Below are 13,542 nucleotides of genomic sequence, written 5' to 3' on the forward strand. Positions count from 1 at the left end.
CAAACCTTGATGACTTTCTTTCTTCTGCAAAACACAAAAGAAGACATTTAGAAAAAAGTTGGAAAACGAACAGCACCCATTCACTTCTGTTGTATGGACACAAAACCAATGCAAGTGATTGGGGGCCAGTTCTTCAAAATATCTTCTTTTGTGTTCTGCTGAAGATAGTAGTTTAAGGGGGTAGTTCACCTGACAATAAAAATTCTTTCAACGTTTATTTATCTCCATGTGGTTTAAACTTGAATATGACTATGAAAGTAAAACACAAAAGAAGATATTTTGAGAAATGGCTCTGTGATTTTTTGTCTGTTCAATTGGAGTCAATCGGGTCCATTGTGTTTGGTTCCAACATTCTTCAAAATATTATTTTGTGTTCTGTAGAAGAAAGAAAGTCACACAGGTTTGAAATAACTAGAGGGTGAGTAAATGATGACAAATTTATTATTTTGGGGGAAATTTCGCCTTAATATATCAATATATCAATATATTCATATAACATAAATAATTTAAAGTATATAAGAATTTAGGATTATACTATCATTTGTATATCTTTATTAGAACCAGATGCATTTTAACTCATGATCTCAGGTGCTTGGACCCCTCTGCACGTAATTCCAATACTTAAAGGGATATTTTTACCAAGAAATGTATATTCTGTCATCATTTATTCACCATCGTGTCATTCCAAACTTGTATGACTTTCTTCGGGAGAACACAAAAGAATATTTTGAAGAACCAAACACATTGGACGCCATTGACATTCATTGTACAGACAAAAAACACAGAGACATTCTTCTAAGTATCTTCTTTTGTGTTTCACTGATAAAAAGAATCATATACAAGTTTAAACTACAAGGGTTAAACAAAATATGACAGATTTTTTGTTTTTGGGGAGACTATCCCTTTAAACTACACAAATGACAACTTGTGGCCCTGTCCAGAATATATTTATAACAAATGTGGATCAGTGAACAGATTGAACAAAATGAACGTATGTAGACAGATTTAAACGGATATACAGAGCTGTTATTTGGCCAACAGGGGACGCTTTTGTAACGTCGTTATTTTTCCATTCTGCTAAAGATCTATGATGTTCCCTTTTTTTATTAAATTACAACCAAATTCTGATATCTTAATCCTGTCTTTTATAAAGCCTCTCCTTCCGTCATGCAAATAGAGACTTGATGAACTTTAATAGACGGTACTTTAGTTTCAGCATGTGTTTGTTTCTGCATGTCATCCACATTTATCTTACTATGGTCATTTTCAGTCAATGCCACAACTTTAGGCAATGCATTATTAATGTCAACAGAAGTCTGAAAGCTGAAGGGTGAGACCAGTTTGGGGGCGTGCAGGGTCGTTGCATCTTGAAAACGCACCGGAGGACTCCAGACTCTCTGTGTTCTGCTGAGGCAGTGACAACGTAGAACATTCTGGAAAGCCTTCTTGAACTCCTGGCTGAAGCACGGGTAGATGATAGGGTTGAGGCAGCTGTTGAAGTAGCCGAGCCAGAAGGTAATTTTGAAGACAGTGTCTGAGGGTCTATGAGACGGAAAGATGGAGCCTTTGGGGACAAAGACACGAAAGAAACGAAAGAAAAAGATTTTCTGAGTAAGGAGACCTCCAGCACCATTTCGTATTTTTCAAGTATATATTATACCTTTTTTATATTAATGTTGTTTTTATTGATACATATTTTGCTTTATTTAAATACAAAGTTTTGTCGCTCAAATTTATGTCTGAGGTGTTACAACAACGGATGTTGCCCCTTTAAGAAATGTGAGACGTCTATTGGTAGTGTTGGACAGAGCGAGGCTTCGTGAAACACTGAAACAGTTGAATCAAATGTGCCGTATCGTCTCGAGGCTTCGAAACAGTCCGACACTCGTCTCCACGGTGACACCTAGCGGTCATTTGTGCGTGTTGCCCTATAAAACATATGAAACAACAATTGTATTTGTATGTTCGTACGGTGATCGGAAGGGGACATATTAGTTTCAAAAGATGTTCGACATAAACCACATTCGGTGAGTTTTGTTGACAATGGGTGCGCACGTGCTTTAGTTCAGCCTACCCCCCCCCCCCCCGCACGCGTCCCGTATGTTTTCGGAAACAATTGTACAGCTGTATCTATCTTTTATAAATGTGATCAAACTAAATACTCTTTGAAGATATGACGTATGCCATAGTACTCTATAGGTACTCAAGTATAATATGAGATTGACAGAAACCCTGTGTGTTACCCCCTCCTTTAAAGAGAAAGCTGGTACACTGATTGTTGAATTGTATTCTAGAATAAAGACAGACTTGTTTACATGTTGATTTCATTTTATCGAGAAAGGATGTCATTACCTCAACAAGCTGGTCTCGTTGCCACAACATATTATTGGTAAATTCCAAGGTAATATCTCGTGGCCACGACAAAACTAAGTTTAAAGAGCCTGCCCACTCCCGGTCACCGTATGTTCGTGAGGGTGCTTGTTTGAATTTTATGGGGGTGAGGTTAGTGCTCATGACTGGCGTACCGTCGTCTGAGGTGATAGTCTTGTCTGAAGCGTACTTTGAATTTTTTTTATTTATATGTCTGACAACTTATTTTGTCTGACAACTCGTTTTGTTAACTTTAGGCTCTTCGTTGTAAATGAAATAGGCTATTTTGGCAGTGAAAAGGAAGATAGGCTTGATAAAATAAATCAAACCACAATGTCTCACATTTTTACATAAAACCATGTTTTATTCAAAAATGTTATTTGCTCTGCTGTTGAATGACTGAGCTTACTTCTTTTTTAATTTTAAATCAATTCACATATACCATAACCGTGTCAGTCATGGATTGCAGAAAATACTTTACTTAATGCTGGGTACAAATGTCCCGTAGTCCTCATTCAACAACCCTGAAAACGGCTGTAAATGTTTGATCATGTCCACTCAAGTCTTTTGAATGTCCTTTGCACTTGCTAAAATAAAAATAAATAATAATTCTGTGTAATTCTTTTTATTATGTTATATGGCTTTTATAGGATTTGAGGGCTTAAAAGTAGGATAGTGGTATTTAATTACTGGCCATGAGTTACTTTTTTTATGATTATTCACTGTGAAACACATTAGGAACACCTGGGCCCGTGTTCTTAAAGCTTCTAAGAATCTTCTAAGAAAGCTCTTAATTTAGCTGAAAAACTTCTACACGAGGGGGCGGGGCTGACCCCGTTTCTACGTATGACACATTCTTCTGAAGACTGTGATTGGTTGGTTAACCAAGAAGGGAAAAAGAGCGCTTTTAAGTATAGGGTCATTGGTTTGAAATTGCACAGGTTGAGCCCTATCTGTGCACGTGCCTGCTTCGCCATATGTCGACAACCAAAAATGAGAAGCACTTAAGGTAATCCGTTTCAGGGGAAGTGAACTTTTGCAATTATTTGAGGCATGATTACAGAGGCTCTTAACAATGCTCAAGCGTGGTGCTGTCGGTTTGACGATTTCTTACCAAACAGATCGTTATCACTTGGTGAAAAATCCCTTTAGTGCTTTAAGAGAAGAAGTGACCTAGCTGGCAGAGATTTCAGTGGAATAACAGTACGTCATCTTCCTGTACTCTATTGACCTGCACTCATCTTAGCCTATATATAATGTATGTCCAATGCCGAATCATCCAACATATATTAAAAACACAATTCTGGCTCTGTTTGTTTAGTCCAATTTGGCTTGATTTCACATTAAGTAATACTTATCCCGAGATGATCACTATCCAAAGATCACTAAACATATCATTTTTTATTTCAGTTGATTTACAGTTAAATCAGTTATAGACACTGGTTTAATGTTTCTGAGTTTACTTTCAGATCAACACCCCCTAGTGGCAGTAATGACACAACGAAGCCTCATTTGCTAAAAATCTCGTGATTTGGCCAGTTTGATACCCGCTTCGAAGTAGGGTTGTCACGGTACCATAAACATGTCTTACGATACTATAGCAGTTGAAGTATCTCGATACCAATTAGTATCACGTTGCTGTGCCGTATAATTCAAATCTATACAAAAAACACAGATTTAGATTAAACATTTTGTATTTACTATAGAAAACTGTATTATACTTTGCACTAGAATAAGTTGTTGTATTAACTGTAGCAATTGGATAAATTGGAGCAAATACTGTTGTATACTTCAATATTTTGTATGATAAGACTCTAAAACACTAGTGTCTATGAGTTTTAGTAAATGTAGTAAACTGTAGTAAATACTAAAGTACACTAGATCATTTTTCACGTGTGAACTAATTCAAATGTGGGACAAAAATTCATTGATACAGCGGTGTTTTATATATATATATATATATATATATATAAAGGGAAATATTAGGCTTACTTTAAATGCAGAACTAAGGCGGCCAGTATTTGGCGTCTATTTTCCACCGAGTTAGTGAATCATTTAACCAACTCTTTCAAACGCCAATTTGAATCATTAACTCGTCCGATTCATTCCAAACACACATACATTTAGGAGATAAACACCCCAAAAAGGCAGATGTAAGTCTTCAAATGAATATCAATGCGCATATGCAACATAAATTACGGTACTACGATACTATTGTTTCCAAAATAGAGAGCCCTCACGTGTTTTTTGAAGCTTTTGATGCTACCGTAGCAGCTCCATACTTCCAAGCACTGATTCGGTACAAACGATTGAATACGGGTTTCGAAGCTTCATGAAGCCTGTTTTGAAAGCTCCCATCACTATCTATTTGGAGTACTGCCTGCTAAAGTGCTGGTTGATGTGAGGGGTGTACATTCTTTTTCATACATTTTCTTAAATTTAGATACAATTCTGACAATTAAATGTGTTGCACCTTATTAGTGTCTGTCGTGTTCTTTTGATAATTTGCAGATATTACATATGATGGCAGTATTGGAGAAAAGTCTGGATTTCTGTTGATCTCTCTGTGGAGTTTCTTAAAAAGATACAATATTTCCTTCAGACCTACACACCATTTTCATGTATTTTGTCGATGTATATCTTTTTTCTTTTTAGAACAAGCCAGGCTTTTACTTCACTCTAAATGTGTTGCATTGTATTTGTCCCCTGCTGGGTGAATACTGGACAGAACACCCTGTTGGGCTAAAATTACCCAATGCTGGAATTTTTCAACCCAGCTACTGGGTTGTTTCCACCCATGGTTTGATCAACAAACCAAGCAATCGGGACAAAATAAACCAGCAATGGGTCATTTTAATCCAGCAGTGTGTTTCTGTCCTATATTCACCCAGGAGGGGGCAAAAACATCCCAGCACTTATGGTAACATTATACACTATTGAAAATAACGGTGTTTAAAAGGTTCTGTACAGCGATGCCATTGAATAATTTTTTTTTGTCTAAGAAGCATCTCTTTCTTACTTTTTTATAATCTCAAGATCCTTTTTTTCGCCACAATGAACCTTTTGTGAAACAGAAAGGTTCTTAAAGGTTCTTTATGTCACCAAAAGGTTCTTCTATGGCATTGACAAACCTTTTGAAGCACCTTTTTTTTAGACATAAGTGGTCCTGTCATCACCAGTATTTTATTAAAAATGTTTAAAAATCTGAACGCTATTAAGCTTTTATTTTATTAGGGCTGTCAAATGATTCATTGCAATTAATCACATCCTGGATAAAAGTTTGTGTTTACATAATATATGTCTGTGTACTGTGCATATTAATTTTGTATTCATAAACACATACACATGCATGCATATATTTAAGAAAAAGATAAAAGATAAAAATAAATAAACATTTATATATAATTTAAATGATTGGTAAATAAATACATGTAAATATTTCCAATGTATCTATTCATGTATGAATATAGAAAGCAAAACATTTATTATCAAGAAAAATCTCATTTTTGGGGAATGACGCATTGTACAAATATACCCGTCATCGCACATCACTTTTGGGCACCACTGTGGCTTTCCAATTAGTAGGTTACCTAAAACACACAGTAGGCCTAGGCAGAATTTTCATCGTTATATTTTTAGCCTTTTAAACACTTTCGATTTATGCTCTGACGTGGCTAATGGGTTTGCTTTTTATGTGAGCCATCAAGAACATTATGTTTTATGTTTGTTGAATTACGATTGGCATTTGTTGGTTTAATGCAACCTATGATGAAGGTTGAAACAAAGTATGCATTCTGTTATTTATTCTCTTTTTCTAAACAACCTCATTTATATGCAATGTCAATAGCACACAGAGGAATATGAGAGTGCAGCTTGCAACAAAATCTATGCTGTTGTGCTGAGTCATTTGGAAATACGCATCAGAGTAAATAACAGAAATGAAGACCTGACATCCAAAATGTGTTTTCGGTGCCTGAAAATCCCCCCTTAAGCCCAAAATAATATTTTCAGCATTGCTTTCATATACTGTGAGTAACTGTATCTGTTCAGCAAAAGGTTTCACCTTTCATTATCGGTACTTCGATACTCACTTATGGGCAGCACTAGGAAAAATGGAAGCCAGCAGAGCACAAAACAGCCCACCACAATCCCTAAGGTCTTGGCGGCCTTCTTCTCCCGGGAGAACTTGAGCAGACGCACAAAGGCATGGCTCGATCGCACAGCTTCTTTTTTGACAGCATTACGACAGTGGATCCTCAGCATGACCCCGTGTTTCGTTAACCCATTCGTCTCTCTGCCTTTTCTCATGGATTTACTCTTGTGCCGTGCCACCACGTACACCCTACAGTACATTGCCAAAATCACAGTCAGTGGCACATAAAAGGAACACGCAGCTGAGAAGATGGCATACCCCTGTTCTTCATTAACCCTACACACAGACTCGTCCTCCGGCATCGGATCTCTCCATCCAAGCAGTGGGCCGACGGAGATCGCTATCGAGAAAGACCAGAGGACCACCACTGCTCCCAGTGCCCTCCGCCCGGTGGCCAAGGAAGGGTACTGTAGCGGGTAACTCACTGCCACGCAGCGATCCACGGAGATGACAGTAAGGCTTAGGATAGAGGCTGTGCAACACAGCACGTCGAGGGCTGTCCAGGCGTTACACAGAGAACGCCCGAATGCCCAGCAGCCCAAAGCTTCAGATGCGGCGGAGAATGGAAGCACCATGGAGCTGAGAAGCAGATCCGCCACCGCCAGGTTGGCGACGAAGTAGTGCGTCATGGAGCGAAGGTGGCGATGGCATGCCACTGAGAGGATGACCAGGATATTGCCCATCACACCAAATATCATAAAGACCATCAGTACCAGGCCCAGAGCTAGTGATTTACTAATGTCTATGTCAAATGGTGAAATCACACTGCAGTTTGGACAGCTTTGTGGGAAAAAAGTGGAACTTATGTTATCGTCTGCCAGCAGCCCGTTGGTCATGATGTAAAGTTTCTATAGATGCAGATTTATGTAGTGGAGATTGTGTTCCTCTTAAATGTCATGTTTCAATCCGAATGTGCTTGAATTGCTGGAGTGATGGCTTTGAGTCGATGGGTGCCCTTGAAAACAGTTCGCCGACATGTCTGAAAAGGCAGATTAGAATAGAGTTCCAGTCAGATAAAAGGCACAATAATGGACATACTATATAGGTTTCAATGTATGGAAGACATGTGGCTTCTTACATCTGTTATGAACTAGTTCTAATTATTCTTCATGAATGTCAGTTGTCATTTAATAAAGTTTAGTGTTTCAAAAATGAACAGAAAAGCTTACAGGCTTTAAAGGGATAGTTCACAAAATATGTATATTCTTGACGTACTCACCCTCATGTCATTCTCAGCCTGCTTTTCTTCTGCAGGACACGAAGGAAGATATAAATGAACAACGTGGGTAGCCAAACAACATTGGCCCCCATTGACTTCTATTGTACAAATATCTTCTTTGGTCGTCCACAGAAGGAAGAGTCATATACAGGTTTTAAACAACATGAGGGTGAATAAATTGTGACAGAATTGTAATTTTGAGTGATCTGCCCCTTTAAGAACTCATGCTGGATTGAAAAAAGCACCTGTTTAGAAAAAAGAAAAATGCAATCGTTGGCGTGTTGCCAAACAATCTTATCAAAAAGCTTTCAAGCTAAATGATTAAAAGCACACTTCTAAACAAACAGCAGAAACCCTCAAATCCATCTTGGCGAGACTTATATTTCAACAATCCACAGGAAGAAAATATACACCATAAATATGCATCCCTCTTACAAGGGCAAGAAACACTGTTATTGATAATGTATATACACACGCACACACACACACACACACACACACACACACACACACACAAGAATGTATATTACATTAGTTAACATTATTGAAACCAAGTTTATGAAAAAAAAATATGAGAGTTAAAATACAAACACTATTTACATGACCTGCCATGAAAATGTATAGAAAATCATTTTCTTGTGAATCTTTAAAATATCTCTTTAATGACCCTAATATGTTACCTCTAAATATTATTATATAAAATTTGTTATTAGTTATGGTTTTGAAAACCAATATAGAAAATCACTGCATAGGAAATCAGATGTGTTTGTGGACCATTAGAAAGATTTGTTAGTATTACAAGGATGTTTCTCTATAAAGCAAGTTTGAACAACTTGCCCCGATCCTGACTGCAGACGCTGTGGCACATTAAGGAACATAACAATAATAAAAAAAAATCAAAACAGCAAATGAGTTGCCGACCGTATTAAAGCAACCTGATAAAGCTCCTAATTCATTTCACTAAAGATGCAAGAAATGCCTTTATTTTAAACTGCAAGTGCCAAAAAATAGGATTATGTTTTTACTATTGTTAATGTTGCAATGCCTAATGCTGTTAGATCTGAGTCTGAAAAATTACAATCTGTAATATAATAACATGTTTAATAAACTGTAAAAAGAAACAGAATCTTTATTCAATAAGCCATACCGTAGCTGTTCCATTGATTCTAATCGTTGACACATTTAAAGAAATGTAGCTTATCGGTCTAAAGACAAATAGTGATAAAAAAACTTACCATCGTCCAAATAACTCCATTATTTTTGTTCATTTGTGACCCTGAGGATTTGAATAACGCAAGCTTGATGCAGAGATGCGGAGTCTCTCAACGTCTTATTTCTCTCTCTCTCTCTCTCTCTCTCTCTCTCTCTCTCTCTCTCTCTCTCTCTCTCTCTCTCTCTCTATCTCTCTCTCTCTCTCTCTCTATCTCTCTCTCTCTCTCTCTATCTCTCTCTCTCTCTCTCTCTCTCTCTCTCTCTCTCTCTCTCTCTGTCTGTCTGTCTCTCTCCCTCTCTCTCTCTCTCTCCCTCACACACACTCACTTTACCCTTACATTAACTGCAACACAACTTTTTGTGGCCATAGATATCTAGATGTTTTGAGCAGGATAATCTGCAATGTCTTTTATTGTCTTTCACCAAAACTGATATTCTGACAAAACATATATTTAATTTGGTTTAAAGGAAAAAGAATGACAGTTTGTGCTCTTTGATCATAAAACGTTTATTAAAATGTTTATAGCACACTCTACAGTGGCTGTTTGAGCAATCTGTGAACAATGTGTAATTCATCAGCATTGATCACTCATTTCGCTGAAGGTCAGTTTTGGTAATAAAAGTAAATGTCACAGCAGGGGAAAGTGATTTATGTGAGTCTATGAAATAGCCTGTGGCTGCGATTTTGGCTGTCTTTCATCTCGCTTGCTCTTGAAAATCCCTCATCATGGTTTGTCTTATAATTTGTTTGACAATTATCCACAACCTCAATGACTAGAACAGTTAGCCCAGCAAAGGTTTTGTGCTTTTAAAGTTATTGCTTGAGAACAATACTTTTCTCATATGTTGCATTAGATGTAATCTAGATTGCATTGACTGTAGACTTCAACCAGCCTCTTCCTTGTTGTCACTTGAAGTATTTAAGCTATTGAAACCCTTACCACAAAGCTGCAGTCTCAAGACGTGTTACGCATCTTAAGTGTCAAATGTTTGTTTCAGGATTGCTGGGTCTCAGCCAACACCAGCGGTTGCACAAACTATAAAGAGTATAGAAAAAAGAAGCTGGCACACAAGCAGTGTCTTTATCTGTAAATAGATCCAGTCCAACCAGGGAGAGCCTCTCGTGTTAAAGGGATAGATCACCCAAAAGCTCTATAACTTTCTAGATACATTTTAATGTATACTTTCTTAATGCTTATAAAAAATTAAGATTTATAAAAAGCATAAGACATTCAATGCTCCAGCACTACTTCCGTGTGAAGTTTCACTTATAATCGTTTGTACAGGACAAATATCGTTTTAATCCTACTAAAACATAAATGCAGTCCCCATCAAAAGTATTGTTTAGTGTAAAACATGGAATATAAGCGGACAGGCTGTAAATGTACAATAGGATATTACCTTGTAAAAGCTGTTTATTCAGCTTAGAGAAGCCTCTTCTCCACTGACATGCATCCAGTTGACACTTTGGGCCCAATTTGGACATTTTCACCAAGGGGTGTATTTACTTTTGTTGCTAGCGGTTTAGACATTAATGGCTGTGTGTTTAGTTATTTTGAGGGGAAAGCAAATATACACTGTTATACAAGCTGTACACTCACTACTTTACATTGTAGCAAAGTTCAATTTCTTCAGTCTTGTCACACGAAAAGATATAATGAAATATTTACTAAAATGTGACGGGTGTACTCACTCCTGTGAGATACCGTATATATGTGATGTCCGGGAGTGTATTTGTGCAAGTTTGCTTTTTAAACGCTTCCTCTGGGTTAATTAAATTATATCTTTGAAATGAGGTGTGTTTGTGGTAACATTACAAAATGGACAAAATATCTAGCCAAAAAGCAAAGTTAAGTATATCTTGAATACAGGTTGTATTCTAACAAAAGAAATGCATAGAGCAACTAAAAGCGTGAAGTTCATAAGGCAAACATTGATTTCGTTTTTTAATATTTGTAAATTCTCTTGTGAATGTTTGTTAAGTCTCTTGTGTAGTAATATTTTCGCCATTCTCCTAAGCTCCGTGTTTTTTGTGTGTAATGTTTTGGAGGAAAAAAATTCGCCATAAAGTGTGTTTCTCTTCTTTCTATTTAGAAAAGCAGACCAAAAAATTGAAAAACATCTTTCAGAGGAAATGGCGCTGAGGCAATGAACTTGAGCAACTGCATGACCCACATCCAGCTGACTTCAGTGGATTTCCAATGTCCATTTACTACACAGCCTGGTCCATCTCATTGCGAGGAATGGTTGTTGCCAGGCCAACCCGAGTCTGTAGATGCTGAGCTGGAGTTCTTAACCCAGGCAGCTGTTACAAAGACCACAGAGATTTCTGCTAAAGGACACTCTATGGTGAAAAGCTCAATAGGTTAGTATGACAATATCAGTGTGAGGTGATGTTTCTATATTGACAAGGACAACGTGTCAGAACAAACCTGCTGCCTAAATATAATATAACTTTTATATGGTGCTTTGAAAAATTATTTAGCAAAAAAGAAAACTACAGTGTATCAGAGGCTGTGGGTTTTATTCTTACAAAAATGAATAGAAAATAAATACAGTATATAGACCTGTTCAAAAGTGATGTTTGCTGTTGGTCTAGTACTGTAATCAATTAGTTTTTTAGTTTGGTTGACATAAAATACTAAAACAAACTAAAATACTGAAATGCATTCTAATTGAAATGTTAATGTAAGAGATTGTGTCTTAAATCTGTGTCTCTTTCTCTATGAAGATGAGCACACAAAAAATTAAGAGATTCTCTTGCTTCAAAGTCATGAATTCCCTCTTTCATAGATGTATTGCTGTATACACATGTATACGTGAATTTGTTAACTACATGTGAAACCGAGCTGGTGACTCAACAATGTGAGTGTGCTCACTAAAAACAAAAAAAGTGTATAGTTACAGTTATGACGTGAAAGGCCCTTATCAGACAATCATTACAGAATGTGACCATTAAGAAAGACGTTTTTAATTAAATCTTTAAAAAAAAAAAAACCTTTGTAATAGTTTTCACTATTTATAACAGCCCACTAGCCTCTAAGATAATAGAAAATAATGAATTTTTTGCATATTAAGTTTACATCACTGCTTGCAATTCTCTATTTTGAGTTTAACATGCAGCATAATAACGCGGGTCTTGCCACTGCCACGGTTCTTCTGGTTTTCGTCGGGCCAAAAAACCCCAAATATTGCCGCCGATTGGCACGACTTCTGTAAACAGTCTATTTTCGTTTCAAAATACAACACCTCTTTTTATACATCCAATCAGATTGCAACACCAAGGGTTGTACTCACTTTTGTTGCCAGCGCTTTCAACATTAATGGCTGTGTGTTGGGTTATTCTTAGGGTACAGTCATACGAGTTGTACACTCACTACTTAACATTGTCATTTCTTCAGCGTTGTCACATGAAAAGTTATAATCAAATATTCACAAAAATGTGAGGGGTGTACTCGCTTCTTTGAGATACTGTATGTACATTGAGGGAAATAATAATTTGATCGCCTGCTGATCTTGGTTACAAAGAAATGAAGGATCTATCATTTTTATGGTAGGTTTATTTTGGTTATATATTTTGGTAGGTTTAACTGATAGATACAGTATATAAAACAAATATGACTTCAAAAACAGGCGTCAAATTTGGTCTCACAGCACTTTCTCCAAAGCCTTTTCTGAATCATTTTGATGTTCATTGTCAACCTTCAGACGAGCCATGCAGGCCTTCTTGGGCAGGAGGACCTTGTGGGTGCACATAACCAATATGTCGAGCCAGAATTCTTACTGGTTGGTATGGGATCAATGCTAATTATTTTATAATCTTTATATACAATTTTTCCTGATTTTTTGGTTCATATTCGGTTTCTATCTGGGAAATTAGGAAACATTATGATTTTTTTTGCAAAAGTCAGCTTTCACCTGTGAAGTTTTCACGGAAAAGGGATGTTTTGGAATGTTGTGAGAGATGTGTTTGACCATACAGCATTTGGAAGATCATTCCACCAGCAAGAAGTGGTGAAGGAGAATGAGCTCCAGGAATGTTTGATTCCCTAAATGACGTCACTCCTTCAAGGGAGGATAAACGAAAGTTTAGAAGATCTTTTCTGCCCTCTAGTGGAATAAAAGTGGTAATAATAAATACATTCACATTTTAACACAATGATTTTTCTTCACTTAACACTTCACCCATCACCAGTTATCATTACACCATTTAATCCACATCTTATTCTATTAACGTGACAGACAGGTCTGATAGGTAAATATAAGGATTGCCAAAGACATATATCACCATTAAAAAATCAACACACTCCTATCACTTTATTAAAAGTTTATTAGTTCACTTAGATCTTGTAATCTCAGGAGTGTTTTACAAGCACCCAGATGACAAACAAGAGCCAAGACCAAAGTACAACATACTCGACATAGACACACCTCTGCATTATGAAGTCTCTAGAAAAAAGCAACACACCCTGTTTAAATCTAGGGCTGATAAACAAATACACATTAGATTATAACTATGTGGTTTGTTTTGTAATTGAAATCTATTTTAAAAGCTTTCACTACTGAAAAAATAAAATGGTAATGTGTT

General features: G+C 36.8%; 1 protein-coding gene across 3 annotated transcripts; it reads right to left on the minus strand.

Annotated features, from left to right (window-relative positions):
- Nucleotides 1–648: 648 nt before the first annotated feature.
- Nucleotides 649–10,484, minus strand: adra1ab (adrenoceptor alpha 1Ab). Of its 3 annotated transcripts, XM_056736348.1 has the most exons (4): nt 8,978–9,024; nt 7,743–7,987; nt 6,462–7,502; nt 649–1,564 (listed from the first exon to the last, which is right to left on the minus strand). In XM_056736348.1, the coding sequence occupies exons 3-4, from the start codon at nt 7,357–7,359 to the stop codon at nt 1,146–1,148; spliced, it is 1,317 nt and encodes a 438-aa protein (XP_056592326.1). In that variant the 5' UTR covers nt 7,360–7,502; nt 7,743–7,987; nt 8,978–9,024; the 3' UTR covers nt 649–1,145. The 3 variants fall into 3 exon arrangements, with proteins under 3 accessions (XP_056592326.1, XP_056592327.1, XP_056592329.1); XM_056736349.1 differs by lacking the exons at nt 7,743–7,987; nt 8,978–9,024 and adding an exon at nt 10,356–10,484; XM_056736351.1 differs by lacking the exon at nt 7,743–7,987 and having other exon boundaries at nt 8,978–9,066.
- Between the last annotated feature and the right edge of the window lie 3,058 nt (nt 10,485–13,542).

Source organism: Triplophysa dalaica, chromosome 22, assembly GCF_015846415.1.
Source record: "Triplophysa dalaica isolate WHDGS20190420 chromosome 22, ASM1584641v1, whole genome shotgun sequence".
Lineage (NCBI taxonomy): Eukaryota > Metazoa > Chordata > Actinopteri > Cypriniformes > Nemacheilidae > Triplophysa > Triplophysa dalaica.

Coding starts and splice junctions, on each gene's coding strand:
- adra1ab (XM_056736349.1), bottom strand. CDS start 7,359: ATGACCAACGGGCTGCTGGCAGACGATAACATAAGTTCCACTTTTTTC. Junction 1,565..6,461: donor TTTCCTAGTGCTGCCCATAA/GTGAGTATCGAA, acceptor TTGTCCCCAAAG/GCTCCATCTTTCCGTCTCAT.